Source organism: Vulpes vulpes, chromosome 12 (assembly GCF_048418805.1).
Source record: "Vulpes vulpes isolate BD-2025 chromosome 12, VulVul3, whole genome shotgun sequence".
Taxonomy (NCBI): Eukaryota; Metazoa; Chordata; class Mammalia; order Carnivora; family Canidae; genus Vulpes; species Vulpes vulpes.
The window spans coordinates 55,996,067-56,017,387 of record NC_132791.1 but is presented as its reverse complement, the minus strand read 5'-3'; the positions used below and the strand labels follow the sequence as shown (position 1 = coordinate 56,017,387).

The 21,321-nt window shown below is 37.6% G+C and overlaps 1 protein-coding gene across 1 annotated transcript; it reads left to right on the top strand.

Moving 5' to 3' along the window:
• The first annotated feature begins 240 nt into the window (after positions 1 to 240).
• MINAR2 (membrane integral NOTCH2 associated receptor 2) lies at positions 241 to 17,222 on the top strand. Its single transcript, XM_025994982.2, has 4 exons — positions 241 to 442; positions 849 to 1,025; positions 13,392 to 13,616; positions 16,971 to 17,222. The coding sequence occupies exons 1-4, from the start codon at positions 299 to 301 to the stop codon at positions 17,148 to 17,150; spliced, it is 726 nt and encodes a 241-aa protein (XP_025850767.2). The 5' UTR covers positions 241 to 298; the 3' UTR covers positions 17,151 to 17,222.
• Positions 17,223 to 21,321: the final 4,099 nt, after the last annotated feature.

Genomic DNA, 21,321 nt, shown 5'->3' with positions numbered 1-21,321 from the left:
TCAGGTCCACAACCTCACTCCCACCTTGGCTCTCTGAACAGCAGATGGGTTCACTTAGGACAGCACGTCATCCAAACCCAGCAGCCATGGTCCTCTCTGGTTCCAAGTGTACCGTACGAACACCAGAACACCCCAGAGGGGGCTCTCCGGCTCGACACAGAGTCAGGGGGACCTCAGATGAGGAATGGGTCAAGGCAGTAGAAGGGGGCGCTAAATCACCTTAGCAAACTCTAAAGCAAATTCTTGCCATTTCTCCGTTCAGGCCAGAGCTGACAACCTAAACGTGGTCAGGTTTCACATGAGCCTGAGACTCTGGGAGTCAAAACAGGAGAAGAAACCAGATCCTGCCCGTCACGTGGGAGGCTGCATAGGCCTGGGCCAAGTCAGCTGTGTTAGCTGGGCGACGTTCAGAGAGAAAAATGAAGTCATATCTCCCTTCCAGGTGATATTTCATGCGCTCCGATTATGGACTGTGACAGTGAAATTCTGGCAGTCTTTATCCAAAGAATACTTCCTCTGAAACTGATGCTGTGTGGAGAGATGTTCAGCACTACATATCTGATCTGGGCATTTTGTTCAATTTGATAAGCGTAGCCCCATCTGTCCCACTCAAGCACCGTGTGTGTGTTTGTGTGTGTGTGTGTTGTATGTGTGTGTGTGTGAGTGTTGTGTGTGAAAGACAAAGCAGGGTGCTGCGTTGTTCTTGGGTGCTGATGTATCGTCTCAAGCGTGCCACCCCAGTGTGGCTGCGGGACCTGGTTTCAGATGCCGGTTGGAGCGTCCTGAGGCTCATTAATAATGGACCAGTCTGACAAGAGCACTCTTGCTTCCTTTGTGTTCCACTGCAGACGAAGGGAGACATGGACCTCTCTGTTTTGCCAAATAACAACCATCCTGACAAATTCCTGCAGCTCGATGTGAAGTCTTTCATGAGGAGCTCAGCAATTCTTCAGGGCAGCCTGGTGAGGTTTCCAGGGGGGAGTTACCTACCCGCCCAACGCTGGCAAAACCTCGTGTATTCACAGGTAAAAATCCGGGAGACCAAATACATGGGGTGGGGCTCGTTTCTTTCTCACCATCTACTGTTTCTTTCTTTTTTTTTTTCCTTTTAAGATTTTATGTATTTATTTATGAGAGACATGGAGAGAGAGGCAGAGACATAGGCAGAGAGAGAGAAGCAGGCTCCCCGTGAGGAGCCTGATGAGGGACTTGATCCCAGGACTCCAAGATCACACCCTGAGCCAAAGGTAGATGCTCAACCACTGAGCCACCCAGGTGTCCCTTACTGTTTCATTAGTTGTCCCCTAAAGGAAAAAAAAAAAGGCAGTAGGGAACATGGTGACAAAGTAGCATCTCACTCTTACAATATAAAAAAGGCCTTTCTCTCTTCCTCAGCATAAGGAAACTCTCCGATCACTTTATAAAATATGTGAATTCCCCCGACCTTCGTTTTTTGCTAAGCACTAGCTTCTCAGTCTGTCCTTGTTTTATTGCCTCCTTTTCATCTTACTCCTTTCCTTCAGAATTTTTCGAACCACTTGTTACACTTGCAAGTAAGACTCTGGAGGGACAAACCTATCTCTATCTTCTGGTGTGTTCTAAGCACAAAGCAGCAGATGCTTGGGGACTGGAACACAGCCTCTGAGACAACCAGGGAACTTGCTTTTGCCTGATTTAGCTGGGCTCCCTTTCATTGCATGCAGAGAAGACTCAGCAGAACAATGGAAATCCTAGTGATTGAAGGAAAAGGAAATAGAGGGAGCTCTCCTCCTTGGAAAAGTGCTGGCTATCGTCTTAGATACTCTTATTTTCCACAGGTATCCATGTGGACAGGACATAACAATCAGAACTTCAAACCCAGAGCAGACTTTATTTGTTGCTTTCTTCTTTTGCATCTTGCTTCTTTTTGCTGACCAAAGGAGAAGAATAAAACCGTGATGAGTTCCATGTGCTGAAATAAACATAAAGGCCCTGACTGTGGCACAGCTCATGAAACAGGAATAATCTTTGTTTTAAGACGTGAGGGCTAATGGGGTTAAGGGTTAGTCAATTTTGAAACAGGAAGAAGCATTTCATTTCAGAACAGATGTGACTGACCTACAAACCCCTGCAAGTCATTAAATCCTTTGGAGTAGTTCAAATTCCCTGAACAGAAATTTGTTTTCTTTTAAGAAACAGTTGCTACTCATGAGTCCTGGTGTAAAGTGACTCCTTTGTGGTGTGTTTGTGGGCTCCTGGGGACCTTTATCATGAGATCATTCAAATCCAGTACACTCAAACGATTATGTAAGTGTTTCCTCCACCTATAAGGATTTTAATTTATTTCCATCATAAGGCAGCCTGTTATGACAACTGCCTTTGTAAAAAAAAAAAAAAAAATTGACTCCTTCCCTTTTACAATCTTTAAAATTCTTCCCACCATCCGTACATACCTTTTGGGTTCTCATTTTTGTATTTTAAGCTAGATGCAATGAAATTCCTCCCTTTCCTTCCTTTTTGTTTATATCATGGAACAAAATGACTCAAAAATCAGTTCAGAAAACCTTGGCCCTCCTATGCAATGAAGTTTAGTCAAAGAAAACATATCCAATAAATTCCTTTGAGGTTGGAAGACATCAATCTAACATCTTTTGTTTGTTACTAGAGTTAACCTATTTCCTTCCTGTGAATCTGCATGGTTTAAAACTCTGTTGAATGTTGTTTCTAAACCTGAGTGAAATGCATGCGATGTTTAAGGGGGCGTTTTTTTCAATAGGTAGGCCCTGATGAGTTGAAGTGGTTTTCCAAGGAAAAACCAAGGAAGTAACTGTAAACTGCACATAAACCTAGTAAATCTGTTATCCTTTTACTCTTTTTAAGGGTTTTATTTATTTATTCTTGAAAGACAGAGAGAGAGAGGCAGAGACACAGGCAGATGGAGGAGTAGGCTCCATGTTGGGAGCCTGACATGGGACTCGATCCTGGGACTCCAGGATCATGCCCTGGGTCAAAGGCAGATGCTAAACTGCTGAGCCACACGGGCTGCCCTATCCTTTACTCTTAAAAAAATGTTAAATGACATAGAATAAAGGCCAATATGCTATTGAGATGGTCCATAGGGTTGGGGGGAATAAATCTTACAAATTCAGGTAGTTGGGGAGGCATGACACAAATTAGGACTAACTACGATTTACATTTACCACTTTTATTTATAATATGTGAATAAGTAATTCTTTCCCTGGCTGGATCTTAAAATTCAGGAATGATGTATTTGTGGCATAGAATATAAATCTAAGATAGAAAGACATAATGAAAGTTTTAAGTGGCTGTCATGTACCTAGAAGAAGGCACTGACTATACCAGGTATGTTAAGGTGTTAGGTGTGCATGAGGTGGTAGCTGTCAAAAGTTCTTCTTTTAATACCGTTACTCGGGGCACCTGGGTGGCTCAGTGGTTGAGCATCTGCCTTTGGCTCAGGTCCTGATTCCAGGGTCCTGGGATCAAGTCCTGTATGACAGCCCCACAGGGAGCCTGCTTCTCCCTCTACCTATGTCTCTGCCTTTCTCTCTGTGTCTCTCATGAATAAATTTTAAAAATCTTTTTAAAAAATAAAATAAAATAAAACCCTCACTCTGTTGGGGATACATTTAGCCAATGGGTAGAGCAATGAACAAAGAAATTAGAAATTTGGTGTCTTATCTCAAATCCATAGTAAGCCACTTTAAGAGACATTTATTATGGCCCTTATTTGGTTCATGCCTCAGTATTTCCACTTGAAAAAATAGTATAATATTAATTTTATGTATTTGTTTAAAAATGAGAACATACAATATGAGATAAAAACAATTGAAAGAAAAGGTTTCCTATAAAAGTCTAAGAAATTATTATTATTTGACAGTATTCCAAATTGTGTTGAAATTATCCTTTCATTGGATTTTGAAAAAACAGTTGATAATACTACATGCCTTTTCCTTATTTATAGTGTGGATGCAGGGCTGTGTGTGTCTCTGTGTGTGTCTCTGTGTCTGCATAGATGGTGGTGTTAGGAAACATAGTCAATACATCTGTCAATCCATAACTCAAGTAGTAGATTTTATGCTCACATGAAATCCACACAGACTTCAGAGTTGTGTCGGCTTATCCCTGGGTCTTATAGCACCCAGGTGCATGGTGTTTGGGATTCAGACTACCTCAGGGAATGTCAAAGTACCTAACTACAACCATTGCCTCCAAAATTAATAGTACCTCCCTCAGCAGTTAAAACACATATCCTATAATCCCAAATATGGGGTTGAATTCCTAAATATATGCATCATATTTATATCCATGATTTATCTCTCAAAGCTTTCTTAAAAACTCACATTCCAATTTCAGAGGAAATTCTGTAAGCCACTTTTACATGCAAAAGTAATTCTGGGCATAAAGAAAAGCAAGCACTTGTTCTCATGCATGCCACTCCCCTCCCCCAGGACACTGAATTCCATGCTGCGGAAACACACAGGTCACCATGTTTGCAGGGAGAGAGTATGAGTGCATATTTCTTGATTCCACTATATTTATACTTCTTAAATTCTTACACTAGAGAAGTAAAGAAGCTTCACAATAAATTCCATCTCAGTGCAATGAACAAACGTTCGCCAAAATCTAATGTTTCTGGTTGTTAAAATAATTTGGGGCATGTGTCTGATGAAGGCATTTGGAATTGTATTCCAAATATTTCTGCCAATCCCTTTATAAAACGAGGTAATGAAAGGAAAAGGCAGATTTTTTTTTTTTTTTAGTTTAAATGATAAAATATGTTTCAGACACTGTAGTGGGCTCTTTTATTATTATTATTATTAGCATAGACTTTGGAATCTTTTCAGACTAATCTCTTTGTTTTATCTTTTCCTGGCTTCCATCACATTTGTTTCAGAACCCAAGAGCATTCCATGCTAAACCTGTAAGTTGCAGTAAAAGGTCAAGGGTAAGAGATTGCTCTTGCCTTGAGTTCTAGACAGTGTCATCCCCTGGATTTATTTCCTATTCGCCTTTCCTTGCCTTTTTTTTTTTTTTTTTCTGTCTTAATAGCTAACTTTTCCCCTTAAATTCTGATGTCTCTCCTCAGTTTTTTGTTTAGGGTGGATTTTTTTTTTTTTTTTGGTTGTTTGTTTTGTATGCTATAATTCAACCTGTCTCTGGACATGTCCTTGAGATCTGTCCTGCCTTCCATAAGAATGTCTCTATTCCTAACCCTCCACTTACTGTTCTGAATAGAACAGCCCTGTTTGCCAAATAGTCTCCCATTTTCAAGCCTATATTTGGGGAAATGTTATAGAACCTTTGAAGCACTTAAATTATTATCTGGGAAGTAGATTGGGGGCATCATTTAGTTCATTTAGGGATTTACAGGCAAATATCAAAACATGATTTATCAAGTTAGGCTAAATTTATGTAATTCACAAAATCTCCAGTGGGGTCTGGAATTTAGCTTTGGACAGTGAGCTGCCAGAAACAACACCCAACCTGTCCCCACCATACAACTCTCAGACCAAACCCAAATGCCTCTGGCACTAAAGCCTTAAGGAAGCACACCATCAGTGTTATGAGAGAATGTGTGGGACTCCGGAGCCCTGGTTAGGTGGAGGTGAAGGCAGGGAGACAAGATTCAAGAGAGGCCTGGGTGAAACCACAAAGGCTTAGTAATTGTGAGATTTTATATTTTTATCTTGAAAATTTTGAGGAGTTGGTGAAAAATTTTAAGCAAGAGAATCACATGACCAAATCTGTGATTTATAAAGATAACCATTCTAGCAGTTTGGGAAACAGAATTACTGTAGTCCCTGGGGACCACAAGTTTGTTTGTACTCCCACAAGTAATAAACAAAATGCCTTGTTTACATTATGATTATAAAAGCGATTTCACTGCATGTACAGATCAAATTGGGGGAAAATGGAAATCTTTATGATCATGATTCTCCCAATCCATAAACATGGTATATCTTTTTCATTTCAGGACCTCATATGGCCCTTCAATGAGGTCCTATAATTCTCTATGTAGAAGCTTTCATAAAGTTTGTTAGGTTTATAAATCTAAATACTTATAGCACTTACTATTCTTAACACTAGAACTTTTTAAGTCATATTTTATAATAGTGTTACTCATGTATGCCATTGATTATTATAGACTACATAAGTATTATATATTGATCTTAAATCCTGAAATTCTGTTAATCTATTCTCTTTTGACAATACATATCCCTGTAATCATGCCATCTGCTGTTTTGTTTCATTATTTAAAATCTTTATTCTTTTTACTTAATTTTACTGTTCTTATTGTATTGCTTGGGGCTTCTACTGCAGCAACATATGAATGTTTGTGATTATTGACATCCTTGTATTAATTCCGAAACTAAAACAAATGCTTCTAATATTGTGATTATTTGGTAAACTATGCCCTAGAAGTTTAAGGCAGATTCTCTTAATTACTTTTTAAAGATTTCCTAATATTTCTAGTTTGCTAAGAAAGTATGCTTTAAATATGGTTGAATGTTTTCAAAATCTTTTTCAGAATCTGTTGCAAAATCCTACATCTTTCCCTCTTAATGTAGTGAATTACATTAATCTTCTAATTTTTTAAATCACCTTCCAGGTAAAAATTCTTTCCTGGTATGAATCTGTCTTATCCTGGTATGTATAATTTATACATATTGTAGAATTATCTTTAGCAATAGATGATTCACAATTTTTGCATTGTGCTTATAAGAGAAATTGGCCTATAACTGACCTTTTCTTTTACTTAAACTGCCTTTGTCAGGAGTTTATACCAACCTCATAAAATGAACTGTGGAATATTCTTTGTTTTCCTATTTTCTGGAAATATTTGACAAAAATAGGAATGATCTGTTTTCAAGACTGTCTGGTAGAAGATGACTACAATAATCTCTTGGCCGGGTATTTTTCAATATGTGTGCAGTTGGGGTAGATTTTAAACTATTGATTCAGTTAGTCAAATTATCACAAGTTTATTAACATTTTCACTTTCTTCCTTAAGTTTGGTAAGTTATGTGGAAAACTGCCCAATTGTTTATAAATTTTTTTAATTGCTCAGATTTTTCTCCTGTTACATTTCTTAACCTCTGGTATGTCTTTACTCATGTTTCTTTTACATTTCTAACCCTGTGGATTTGTGTCTTTTTTCCTGAGCAGTATGGCCAGGGGTGTTTCAGTCTTTCCAGCCCTTCCAGAGAAATAGTTTTCAATACTGTTCATCCTCTCCATTGTGTATTAGCTTTTTCCTTTGTAATATGAATTGATTTCTACTTCTATCTCTTTTAAAATTATATTAAATTGCAGTTAAAATGCAGTATAATTTTCTCTATTTCTGTGTTGTTTCTTATTATCTCATTAATTTTCTCATTCTGCTTTTATCATGCAAACATATTTTTCTATAATAATCCCTCAAAATACCCATTTCAGTTCTGGCCAACAAATTTACAATTTTCATTTTCACTCCGTTCTAAATTAATTTCCGTTATTATTTCTTTGAAGTGTATGTTTTAGTTTTCTATAAAATGTGGTACTTTAACTTTTTGAAATTGATATATAAATTTCTAACAAAGTTGACCGTGTATAAACAGCATGATCCATATAATACTGAGTCTTTGAAATTTGTTTTATAGTCTAGCATATTATCAGTTTTTGTAAACATGTAGTATATATTTTAAAAATTAGTATTTTCAATTGTTTAATAAAGATGTCAGTATATTTCACTTGATCAAAGTTGGTTTTATTGCTCAGATCCTCTTTATCTTTAGTAATTGTTTTGTCTGCTTAATACAAATTGTATGTACAAATTTTTCCTTATAATTATCTCCAGTTTTGCTTTATAAAGTTTGAGACTATTAGATGCATACAAGTTTAGAATTATTATATTTTACTAATGATATCTACCTTTTTTCACTGTGTAGCAATCCTCTGTATCTAACAAAGTCTTTTATTTAAAACCTATTTTGTCTGGGCAGCCCGGGTGTCTCAGAGGTTTAGCGCCACCTTCAGCCCTGGGTGGGATCCTGGGGACCTGGGATCAAGTCCCATGTCAGGCTCCCTGCATGGAGCCTGCTTCTCCCTCTGCCTGTGTCTCTGCCTCTCTCTCTCTCTATGTCTCTCATGAATAAATAAATAAAATCTTTTAAAAAAAAAAGACCTATTTGTCTGATATGTGTGTGTGTGTGTCTATACACACACACACACACACACACACACTTTCTTGGTGGTTAGCTTAACTTATGTTGTAGATACAAATAAACTTAAAGTTTTAGTGACCTAACACAATAAAATGTATGTCTCATACCATGTCTGATATGAGTGATATGGATGTCCTAGGGCTTGGCTTCCAAATGGAATCCAGACTGTTCCTTCTTGAGGATCTACTGTATTAGAATCTCTGCTGGGCCTGTAGATTGGAAAGAGAGTAACCCAAGAATCCAGGGATTTCCGGGGTCAATCCTGAGTTAGGGTATGTCCCAATCCAGTCCTATGTCCTAGTCCATGGGCTGTTGTATGCCCATAAAAAGAAATGGATTTGCTAGCCAGGCCCTGCCACAGTTTATCATTCTTTTAAATGTATTTACATAATATGTAATAATATGCATAATATGTTTTTTACATAATAACTACATATATAAATATATTTTTTAAATCTATAAATTCTTCCTTTCTGAATGGGAAAAATTAAAGACACGGTAGTCACTATTCCAAAGTAATTCTGAGATCCCATGGGAATAGTTTGTGTGGCCTCCTTCCTTGAAGGTGTGAAAGATTGATTAGACCATGATTCTGCTTTTTAGAGGGGAGAGACAGGCAGAGGGAGAAGCAGGCTCCATTCAGGGAACCCAACGTGAGACTCGATCCTGGGACTCCAGGATCATGCCCTGGGTCGAAGGCAGGTGCTAAACCCCTGAGCCACCCAGGGATCCCCTACTGCTCTCTTTTTGCCGCAAAAGTAGACTCTCCTTCAAGGTAGGCTTCAAAGTTTACTTCTACTCTAGGAAATGTGGAAATCTAGAGTTATTGTCACTGCTTTCTTTTGTTTTGTTTTGTTTTGTTTTATATCTAAATACCCAAAAGCTTTTAGGTGTAGGCTTGTGATCTCTTCGGTAATATATTTCTTACAGAATTTAGGAGGCTATTTATTAATGTAATCTTACCTGACATAACTGACTACTTGCTGTCAGTTTTATAAATCAGTAAGCAAGCCTGAAGTTCTCTGAAGGCATAATTCTCAAACTGGCTTTCGTGCATCCATTACTGTATTCTTAAAGTCAGTGACAACCACATAGAAACTCTCAGGGATAAGAGTTATGAAAGTACAGCCTTACATGATCTTTATCTTAAGTCACTTTATTCAACTGAGAAATTTCAATAAGCATATTTTGCTCAACTTTTTTTTTTCTTAAAGAGTTCTGTGTTTTGGTTTTGGGATCTGCAAACAGATCTTCAACAATAGAAGGATAAAGGGCATCGAATTTCTAGGTCCTCTCTACTCTTTCATTTCTTCTTTCCAACTGTCCAGCTCTTTCTCTAACCTCATCTCTTCCTTGTATCACATTAATGCTCTGATTATTGTAATGTCATTATATGTACATAAATGTTCTGATTATTTGTAAGTATCTCTCCTAGAGCTACAATGTAGTTGGATTGCATTATGACAGATGACATTTATGCCAGTTTTTTACTATAGGCTGTGAATAGCCATCAGTCCAGCTGCTGATGTGTTTTATCTCTTTCCACTTCTTGGCTGCTAAACCCATGCCACATGTTTATGGAATTTTAAGATATACCATTTTGTGTATTAGGGAGGATAGGCTAGCTTATACTGTGATAGCACATATCCTCACAAAAGATCACTAACTAAAAATAAAATATTTTTTAAAGATCTATTTACTCATTAGAGAAAGCAGGGGTGGAGTCAGGGGAAGAGAGAGAATCCTCCAACACACTCCCTGCTGAGCCCACAGTCTGACAGTGAGCTCAGTCCCAGGACCCTAAGATCATTACCTGAGCTGAAATTAAGAGTCAGATACTTAACCAACTGAGCCACCTAGGCATCCCAAAAATAAAAGAGTTTTCTTGCTCATGAAAAGTCTGAGGAAGGGCAGGTAGATTTTAGCGGCAGCTCTTTTCCAAGCAATAACCCATGACCTCAAGTTCTTTCATCCTATAGTTCTGCCATCATACAACCCTTGCTTAATAGTGACACAAAAATGGAAATGAGGAAAGTGAGCCAAAATCTTGTGGGAGATTTCAGGAACCAGGTTCAATGGTGCTATTACTTTTATCCATAAATCATCAACTAGGAAAGAGCTGGCCCCATTATAACTTCAAACCAAACTGGGAAAGGCAGTCATCCTTTATGCTCAGGAGGGGAGAATAAAATTCATACGCATTTAACTAGACACCACAATATGTAGCTCTCATTTCGTTGTAGTTGCCAGTATATCTTTTCACATTCTTTCACTCTCATTCTTTGTGTTCTTATATTTTAGGTATCCCACTTGTAATATTACATAATTTAATTTTAAAAATCTGACAATTTAAAAAAATGACAATCTCTGTCATTAAAAGGTTTAGTCTATTTACATTTAACATGATGCTTTCTAAAATTTCTAATATTTTTCTGAGATTCCCTCTACTCTTTTTTTCAGCTTTGTTGTCTTATCAAGTTTCCTTTATCTTTCTACTGCTCTGCTGATTTAGAAACTATATAGTCTTTCTCTATTTTTACTAATATTTTTGTGCTCTCACTGACATGATTTCTTAAAATGTTCTGATCAAAAATACCTGTTAAATTTTCCAGTTCAGTGATTTAATTATCCCTTATTTAAAAACTCACAAATTAATCATTGTTATCTGCTTTATCATTGTTATATGCTTTATCATAAGTATTTATCAATACTTCCTTAGATATAGAGAGATTTATCAGTTTTCTTTTTTCCTTTTTTTTTTTTTTTTTTTTGCTCAGCATTTCTTTTTGCATCTTAATCTTTACTTTTATTATCAAGTTTCTTCCTTAAGTACATTTTTTAGAGGTTCTTTCTTTATTGGTCTATTAATTCTATAGTCTAAGTTTTTTGTTTGTCTCAAAATGCATTCTATTTTGCTCTTTTTACTGAATTTACTTATATGTAAATGGTGTAAATAATGATTAAATTGTATAAAGAAAAATGGACAAAGTAATGGTGAATACAGAAAAGTCTAGGTAAGCTTTGAAGTGTTGCTTTCCTTTAATATTTAAAAATACAAATTATTTTAGAATCTGTATGACTAAAGTAATAGAATTACTGTGAGTTTTCCTTTGGTAAATGTAATCTATCCAGAATGTGGGGTCAAGAGTTAAAATCAAATACATGCCTTTTTTTTCTTTCTTATTTGAAAAAAATTACCAAAATATAAATGAACCTCAACTATAATCAGTGTTTTTTATTCTGCCATCAAATTCTTAGCAAAGATATTCTATTTTCTCTGCACATATATTTCAGACATGAAATTGTCATGCAACACACAAATAAATGGCACCATGTATTAGGATAGATCTTAGACTTTCAAGAATATGGTTTAGAATTAACGACTTGAATGTTCTTTTTAGACCATAGCTCTGAATTAATAATTATTAAAATTATTTTGTTATCTTATACCTATTAGTTTTTCAAGGTATTAATTGCAGTAGAGTCTGTTATTTTTTTTCCTGACCCTCAAAATTGTTTTTTCCTCATTTATAGAGCTTTCTTACTTAAGAAGCTGAAGAAATAGTCCAGTGGGCAAGAAAACTGGCAAAGTAAATTTGTTAATGCCTGAAGAATTATCCCTCTCAAAGATGATCAAAGATGTCTAGCCCTGAAAAAAAAAAACCTTAAGTCAGAATTATGCTAAGCTGAAATGATCTAAATTTCATATCAAATTGTTTTTCTCAATTCAGAAACTTTTGTTATGAAGCCATCCATCTTAAAGACAAATGCTAAGTCAAGATGATGTATTATTTCATTGAAAATTTCAGTATTGAAGAATATAAATTGATTTTGAGCAGACCAACACCCTAATAAATTCAGAGATCTCTAACTTGACCTTTAAGTATATAAAAAAATGTATGGGTTAAGAAAATTAGGGAAGCTTAAGGCCAAAGAGAATATGAATGGTTTTATCTAGATGATTCTTTTTTTTTGGCTTATCAGCCATTTCAGAAAGAAACTGTATGTAATACTATTTCACAACCTAGCTTACATAAATATGTACTTAATGTGACCTCTATACCCAATATATGCTAAGGGAATCAGTGTCTTGATGATTAGAAATATAACTCAGAGTAATATTAATTGCTATTGAAATTTCTCTGTTTAGGAAGACTTAAATATGTGAAACACATGTATTAAAAAATTGCTGTAAATTAATGAAATGTGTCACCAGTTTTTAAGGGTTAAACCTAAGTTTTCTTATGTAGAACTTCTCTCTCTTGATGCTCATTATAACTGAGGCATTAATCTATAAGCTTTTTGTTTCTTCTTAATTTTATTCAGCCAATGAACAAATTTCAATGCAAAATGTTTCTACCTCCATAATAATTTTACAGTCAAAGGGGTGAAAAAAAGCAAAGTAAAAACCTGCAGGTCAATCATACACAGAAAAACATAATTACCCTACCCTGTTAAATTCGAGATGCTGATTGTCCTTGGGCAGGGAGAAGGCAAGGGTTATCAAGAAGGGAACATGAGGTATGCTGGTAATGTTCTATTTCTTATTGAGCTATCCATTTATGATATGAGTACATTTCTATAAGTATATTTTGCTTCAATAAGAAAAAGATTTTAAAAATCTATCTTTAAGTCAATATTAGAGCCATCTAATAGCCAGCTGGTCTGTAGACACATAAAGGAGTATGATGCTGTTCTGTCCTTCACATTATCTGAAAAACGAGTCCCAAGAGAGTTTTTTGAAAGCCAAGGCATATCTATAAAATGCCTTTTAATCTTGACGTTGCTGGGTTAATACAGCAAGGTTAAATATTATTTTTATCAGTCATGGAATACACAAATAGAAGTAAAATGTCATTAAATATCACTGCAAGTGAGGTGGGAAAAAAACTAGCATTGTCCAGAATTCTGCTATTCGAATTAAAAAACAATGTCCTTTCTCTGTAGTTATAAAAGAGCATTTTCATAAATGATTACTGAAGCTGAACAAGATCACACACAAAGAAGAAAATTTAATTAATGACAGGATTCTAGGTCAGATTAGATCCTAGAATCCTTTCCTCATTCATTGTCCTAATCTGTTGGGTTTCCAGGTGGAATCCACAAATTTTCAGGGGAAGTTATTTCACATTTCATCCTCCAGTGACCCATTGGTAAAAGAAGCCTTGTCCCTGTGCCTCCTAACAGAGAGAAAAGACCATCACTGCTCAGCAAATGAGGCGATCCAATGCAGAGGGTGCTGTTGCTGTGGATCATCCTCCACCATCCTTGTCATCAGTTCTGAAGAATAACCCACTCTATGGTGACATAGGTTTGGAGGAAGCTATGGAAGAAAGAAAAAAGAATCCCTCATGGACTGCTGAGGAATATGACAGGCATTCCCTGCACACAAACCTTTCTGGGCATCTGAAGGTACTCAAAGCAAAGAATCACCTCCTTCAATTGATGAAGAATATCAGCTAAATATTCCTTTAAAAAATGGGTAGTAAGGTGACAAGCACTCTTCACTAGACCCAAATCTCTCAATTTCTGGTCATTTTGGCTCCAGGCATCCCTCTCTCTCTCTCCTAGTCAATATGTGTTTATTGATTTGTTCTGAGTTTGACTATGGCAGCAATATACTGGCATCTATCTAGTGTAGAGAGAAAGAAATGATGTGACATAGAAAAGTTTACCTAGAAGGTAAAAGGTTCATGAAAATTAATTTGCCAGATTTTGTATGTTTTCCCCTAGTTTTGTGACCGTTTATTTCATGAACACTTAAGAATTCCCTATTCTGCATTTATTCAAAAATATTTATTCAGTGCTCTGTCTCAGGCATGGTACAAGGCAGTTCTCACCAAGGGTCATCTTATTCCAAGCCCACTCAGTGATTTAAGATTGCAGATTTACATTTTGGACAGTGTCCTATGTCTCAGTGACAAAACAAAACAAAAACATTTCAACACAGGAAAAGTATGCAATGAACTCATTCACCCAGCTTAAACCCAACCGCAGTCTTTCTTTGTTTCTTTTTTTTTTTTTTCTCCCCCTGTTATCATCTATCAAATAGATCTAGAAATACCTGCAAAGCAGGAAGAGTGGCCCTCTGTTTTCTGAGTGGACTGGATTCCTCCCCAGCCTTAGCTTGCCCCTGCCTGCCCTAGGGCCAGGGAGGCCTGACTTTTTCCACTTATACTTCACTTAAGAAGGTGTATATCTGCTCCGAGTCTCATACCTTAAGCACCTGAAGATTTTTTTTCTGTTGGAAAGAGGACAAAAGTGTAAACTCCTACACTTAAAAAAAAAAATCTCAAACGAGCACTCTTGAAATATCTTGTTGTCTGGAGTCTTTGAGGTTTTTCAGTCTCCTGCTAGATTTAATGTATCTCCTTCTTAATGTAACCTCTTTTCCAGGGAAGTTTCCATAACAGACACTCCCCCATAGCAACAGTAATCTTGTGGGCTTTTTTTTTTTTTTTTTTAATCAGGAATCTGAAGGTCAAGACTTCTAAGAAGTTAGTTTCTTTTTTTTTCTTTTTCTTTTTTCTTTTTTAATTTTAATTCCAGTGTAGTTAAAATACAGTGTTATATTATTTTTAATTACTTTTTTTTACTATATTTTAAAAAATGATTCTTATTTATTTGAGGGAGAGAGAGAGAGAGCATAAGCTGGGGGTAGGAGGAAAGGAGAGGGAGAGGGAGAAGCAGACTCCCTGCTGAGCAGGGAGCCCAATGCGCGACTGGATCCCAGGACCCTGAGATCGTCACCTGAGCCAAAGGCAGCCTCTTAAACAACTGAGCCACCCAGGCAGCCAATACAGCATTGTATTAGTTTCAAGTGTACAATATAGTGACTCAACAATTCACCCAGTGCTCATAACGTAAAGTACATTCTTTAGTCCCCATCCTCTGGTTCACCCATCCCTCTAACCCCCTTCCCTCTGGTAACCATCAGTTTGTTTTCTACAGTTAAAATTTTATTTCTTGGCTTCTCTCTCTCTCTCTCTCTCTCTCTCTTTTTCCTTTGCTCATATGTTCTGTTTCTTAAATACCACATGAGTGGAATCATATCGTATTTGTCTTCCTCTGACTTATTTTGCTTAGCATTATAATGTCTAGCTCTGTGTTGCTGCAGATGGCAATATTTCATTCTTTTTTATGGCTGAATAATATCCCATTATATATATGTATACCACATCTTTATCCATTTATCTTTTGATGGACGCTTAGGCTGCTTAAAAAGTCACTTTCTTCAATTAGGAAAGTATGTATTTTATTTACAAACATTTCTTGACTCTACACTAGAGGTTCTTCTCTGCCCTTTATTGTTTACATGAATGGCAAGAAAACTATAAAGATGAATATTACTGTCCCTGTTATCAAAAAGCTCATCTAACTGATCAAAGTAACAAACCATCATTATAGAACAATAGAGAGGAAGAGGCTAGTGCTCCTAATAATAGTAGAAAATGCTATGCAGATTCAAAAGAGGACATGATCACACTGGATTATAAAAAGGCTTCATGAAAAGGTTAATTTTTACTGGCTTGAAAAATGCATAGAATTCCAAAAGATATAAATGGTTTGCATGAGCAAGGAGGCTCTTCTGTCCAGAGTAGGAAGAAAAAAGACACAAATACAGGAAAGTGAGAGAGTTTGTCAGAACAATAAGGAGTTCAGTTTTGCTCGCACTACAATTTAAGTAATAGAATGATGGGAAAATGAGGCTCAAAAACACTAAAAAAGATGTAAGGCTAAGGAGATTGAACATCATTGGCAATGAGGAATAATGCTTTTGTTGGAAAATTCCCTGAGTTCTGTTTAGGAAGATCAAATATAAATATGATGGATGCAATGCTTTGCTAAAACTAGGGTCTGTCCCCTCCCCTATCCCCCACATGTACAGTTACCTCAGCGTTTGTAGACCTCATGATGCCATCTCTAGCACTTTTTCGAGGGATGCTTCTGAAAGTCATGGCTTTGTTTTAATTAGAATTTCTTTCTATACTTCATTAATTCAACTCCTTTCATCAACATCCCTATCTATATGTCGTAATTAGCAGACAGAGCCCCTAACTCATTGTTACCTCTTACAGGCTGTAAGAGTTCCAAGAGCCTTTGGCCAATTCCACTTTTCTAAATTACTAAGAGTTTATAAATAAGGAAGAAGAAAATAAGCTCCCTATTTAGTTAGCTAGGAGTAGAATGGAAGAGAAGTTTGGAATTATGGAAGTTCTCCCTAGGGAATGTAGGCATCAGATTTGCCTTTGATTAGGACACAAACTAAATGAAGGATACAAGTAAGGTAGACAAGGATTGCAAAATTATCCTTCTGCATAGCTCATCCATATGCTATTTTAATATTTTACATTTTCTAAGACCAGGAAGTTGTAATTATAGCGATGTGGTCAAGGAATTTTATTGCCATCACCAGCATCCACCCAGCTCCCTGAGTGTGTGCTCACTCCTCTCCTAGCACAGCACTCAGAAGTCTAAAGCTAATTTACTGACCCCTGAATCTGACTTAAAATCCACTGGGACTAGAGAGGCAAAGAGGGTGGGCAGCTCAGCCTCAAGCCATTGCTGGTGAGAAATAATGATGCTCTTCAAAGCCTAGCCTCTCTTATTTGAGCTGTGACACTTAAGCCTCACCTGGAACAGTGTGAATATTAACCTTCGGTACCTCTGACGGTGTCTTGTTCTGCAGTATCAATTAGTCTGTAACATTGACTGGTTACTGATTGAGGCTATTCTATGTAATCTTTTTTTTTTTTTTTTTTTTAGGAAAACCCTAATGACCTACGGTTTTGGTTGGGAGACATGTACACACCCGGTTTTGACACCTTATTGAAAAAGGAAGAGGAACAAGAAAAGCATTCAAAATATTGTCGTGTAGGTCTGATTTTGCTCCTTGTTGCCTGCATCTTGGTTTTCATAGTGACAGTTAGCACATTTTTCACCTGAAGAAACTGCCATAGATACAAGCTGCTTGAAATTTGTTAAAAATCTTTCTAAATAAACATTTGCAGAAAAACATGTTCACGTAGCACAAATGTACTGTTGTGTGTACAGCTCAGTGTACTTGTCTTATAGAATGCAAATGTTGCTTGAGGTATGCTGGCTTTCTCTCCTTTGTTCTATGAAGTCTTGGTCAGAATTCCAGAGTGACCTTTGTCCTTTGGGCAGCAGGAATTCTGGGGATTGAAACCACAGAAAAGTCGCTATATGCAAACAAAACTAAACACTTAGGATAGAGACCAAAGCAGCACCAAAAATTTTCAGCAGCTTTGTCTCATCTCTTTGCCACCCCTACCCTTCTGTTGTCCCTAAGAAAGTTGAGCAAATCATTTTTTGGCTGCCAGGTATACAGGATAAAACCTTCTGGTTGTGCTGCCTTTTGGGTTAGATTCATGCTGTTTTCTCTTCTTTAACTCCTGCTTAAGCCAGGAAGAGTTGGAGGGGGGCTTTATTCACACGTATGCTTATTTTCCCAGGATTCCTTTATAATGCCTCCATTGGATGTAGCATTTTCAGTAGACCTAAACTTGAACAGGCCTTTGCTATATAATTAATTACATTGAGAGCCAATTGTGCTTACTAACTGATACACATTGGCTAGTATGAGCCCTGGTGGCTCTCAGTAAGTAGGTTTCACCAGCCATGGCCTCAGAGGAAGGCCCTAGAAAAGTAGAGGAAATACAGCTAAGAAAATAGGATCTGAATCCTCGCTGTGTCTTTTGCTAACTATTGGACCCTGGGAAAGTCATTGTTCCTGAGAAAGGATAGAATCAGCTCCCCAGCAGGGCTTGCATAACAACTAAGCATGAGACAGATAAGAACAACACTGGACTCCTAGTAGGTAGAGGCATAGTTAAGGACAACTCTTACTACTAATATGTGCTAAGCTTATTGGCACCCAAGGTCACCTGACCTTGCCTGCAGATAACTGAGGACATGATGCTAGCCACAGATGGAGAATCAAGTCACTCCATCCTAGAACACTCTATCCTAGAACACTGGACCCTAAGTCCCTCAACCCTGCTCCTTTCTCTTCTTTCAGTACTTCTCCACCCCAGACAGTTTAGTGTGTAAAGTAGAAAAGAGACTTTCTCCTCTTTGTGTGAATCAGCTTTTGGGATTACCACACTGAGATGCTACTGTATCTCTTTTAAAGATACTTGAAATAAAGGACACTGAAGTGCAGCTTTACTATACAGTAAATTCGTTGGGCAGAACAATTGGCTTAGCCTATCTATAATAGGTTCTAGTCCAATTTAGAACTGAATTAAGAGACAAAGGTCCTGGGGACTTCAGAGGGCAGGCCCACTCACTGTGGATGCCTGGCAGACAGTTGCTTGGTATTAACTTGGCTTTCAAAGCACCCGGTAACCCCCTGTCCTCTCCAGCCCTCCTCTGTTCTCAGCCATGATGCTAACAGTCATTTAAGTTTCAGCATGAATGTGTTTATTACCTTGCTATTGCTCCCAAACCAATCTTCACTTTTAGCCTCCAATGTAACTGTAGAATCAAAATACATTATTATCCCTCATTGGATTAATGTTATGCATCTACACGAAAGGGAAAGTCATACATTGAGTGAATACATCCCTGTATGCACCCAAAATCACACTGTGAAAGCCATTCCAATGTCTCCTTCAATATGGGTTTTGAAAATGGTTCTAGCAGAAAAAGCACGATAAGGTCATGGAAAATACAGAGGAGATGGCCCTAAACAGGCTTAAGTTCAAATCTGGGCTTTTAAAAAAGCTCTGATCCAGATTCAGTGAATCAATGTTTTTAAAGCATTTAAATACAATCCTTGGCACGTAATAGTCCATAAATAATAACTATTACTCAAAAAAGTGACTCTTTTAGTCGCTAGTCAGTTTTTTTTTTTTTCTAAATTAGGGTAAGAAAGGCTGGGCTCGGCTAATTCTTCAGTAATAATGTTTCAAACAGTAATCTTTCCCAGGCTCTTTCAAAGGCGCTCCCCCACCCCCCGCCCCAAAAAAAGTTTTAATCCGTTGCTTTGTTGTGTTGTGTTGTGTTTTTGGATATTAGGTTAGTGTGTGGGAGGCCTCAAAGCAAGTAGCCTGGTAGTTTTCTAGAGGAACAAAAAAAAAAAAAAAAAAGCATTCCAATTGTGGATACTTTCCTAAAGTGCTGCTCGCAGATTTTAAAGAGTTGAAATTGTTTTCAGCAAAACCCATTAATGGCTTTTCCAATTATATTCGTGTTGCTGCCACCTAGTGGAGAGCTCCGCGGGTGGACAGCAACGCGGCGGCGGCCCGGCGGCCCCAGTTCCGCGGAGCGCGCTCCCGCCGCCTGGTGGTGCAGTTTACCTGGGCCCTCAGCTCCTGAAAACGCACTTACGAAGGGACGTTTATCAGGGGAAAGCCTAAGTGTGCCGCTGTGATGGCAGGGAGTGTGATCAGGGGGCCGGGGGCTCCTGCCCCCCACCCCCCACTCCTCTTGCCAGGAAGGAGATGCTGCCCTGGAGTCACACTCCTGAGGCCGGAGCTGGGACCCCGGGCGGAGACTCCTGACTCCACTACGCAAAATGTGCCAAAGCCAGAAAGTGGTGGTGGTCTTAGAGACTGCTCCATTCCCAACCTCCAAATGGTTAAAAATTTGGGAATATTATTAGATCATCTACCGCTGTTCCAGATGTGGTCTGAATTTCTGCATTTTTAGAGCTCAGTGTCTTTAAATATCTTTAATTCCCTTCCCCCCCACCCCTTACCTATTGTTTATTAGCAGTTTTTAAATTCTCCCCTCATATCATTGAAGAGGTGATTTTATCAGATGTGAAGAGTTAATTTTAAAACCGTAATTAGATAGGGTCACTGAATCCCAAGCTCTCTGGATTTCTACTTACACCCTCGCAGAGTCTTAACAGACTATGCTTGGTAGAGGAAAGATAACTTTTCTGGTTCTTTCCAAAAAATCACTTAGTCCAGGCTCCTGCCCAACTTGAGGTGAGAATATTCAACCAAAGTGAGCAATTTCAGAAACTGAACACAGCTTTCTGCCAGAGCGGTTGTTCTGCTCTCATTTTATGAACACTATGACTCATGTACCTGATCAAGTTTCCTTCTTTGCGCAGACTGCTGGAAAAATCCAGAAGTAAACTGGGCCCTCTCTTCTCGGGAAGTGTGCAGGACTTCCTCGTGTGCTATCCCGAGTCGTGGCTATGTCGTAATGTGTCCTTTGCCTCATCGTCCTCTCTGCTTCAGAGATATGGGGCCTATGGCGCTCTTCTTTTTTCTCAATGCCTTAGACCTACCGAAAAGACAGGGTAGGTAAAGAATTCTGAGTGTGTTTATTATATGTGCATCCATATGCATATAAAAACTAAAGACGAAAGGCTATCTTTCAAAAGAAAATTTTGAAATCAAAACTGTTCTTTAAGGAATGAGTGGTTTTGGTAGAAAATGTTCCCTGATGAGGTTTCTTGGGCCAGAAAAATGAGATTCAAGACTCCGGCAGTTTCACTGATACTACACATAACTGTTTTCAAGTTCCTGACAAAGAGAAGAAAGAAGGCCTTCTTCTTAGGCTAATTAAATTTGTTAATTAGTTTCCGATTATGAAATTAGTGCTAAAATCCCTCACATTGGAATTCACACCAAGGTTACTGAAACCCTGTTTAGATAATTACCTGAATAATAAAACAATGGCTAGGCTAGATTCAAAACTTTATCAGTCAGTACAAATGAAATAGCAGTCAACAAAACTTTCTAAATGTATTTTTTTAAGGCGAAAACATTTACAGTCAACACTTGAGAATTAAGAGAATAGTGTCACTGTACTTCCTGCCATGGTTTTATTTTTTAATAAAACGATCGTAAGACTTTTTGATGAATTCCAAACTCAGTCCTTAAAAAAGTTTTCTTTTTATTTTTTTTCTCCCAGGTTTCCATTTAAATTCCAGTCAATATACAGTGTAATATTGGTTTCAGGTGTAGAATACTGTGATTTGTTACTTCCACATAATGCCCAGGGCTCATCAAAACAAAGGTCCCTCATTATTATCTATCAGGGATTTAACCCATCCTTCTACCTCTCCTCTGGTAGCCCTCAGTTCTCTGGAGGTAAGAGTCGGCTTTATGCTTTGCCTCTCTCTCCCCCTCCC

Excerpts from the sequence above, each read along its gene's own strand:
- MINAR2 (XM_025994982.2), top strand. The coding sequence starts at position 299 with ATGAGCCTGAGACTCTGGGAGTCAAAACAGGAGAAGAAACCAGATCCT. Across the intron at positions 443-848 it reads AAGTCATATCTCCCTTCCAG|ACGAAGGGAGACATGGACCT; the intron begins GTGATATTTCAT and ends GTTCCACTGCAG. Across the intron at positions 13,617-16,970 it reads ACCTTTCTGGGCATCTGAAG|GAAAACCCTAATGACCTACG; the intron begins GTACTCAAAGCA and ends TTTTTTTTTTAG.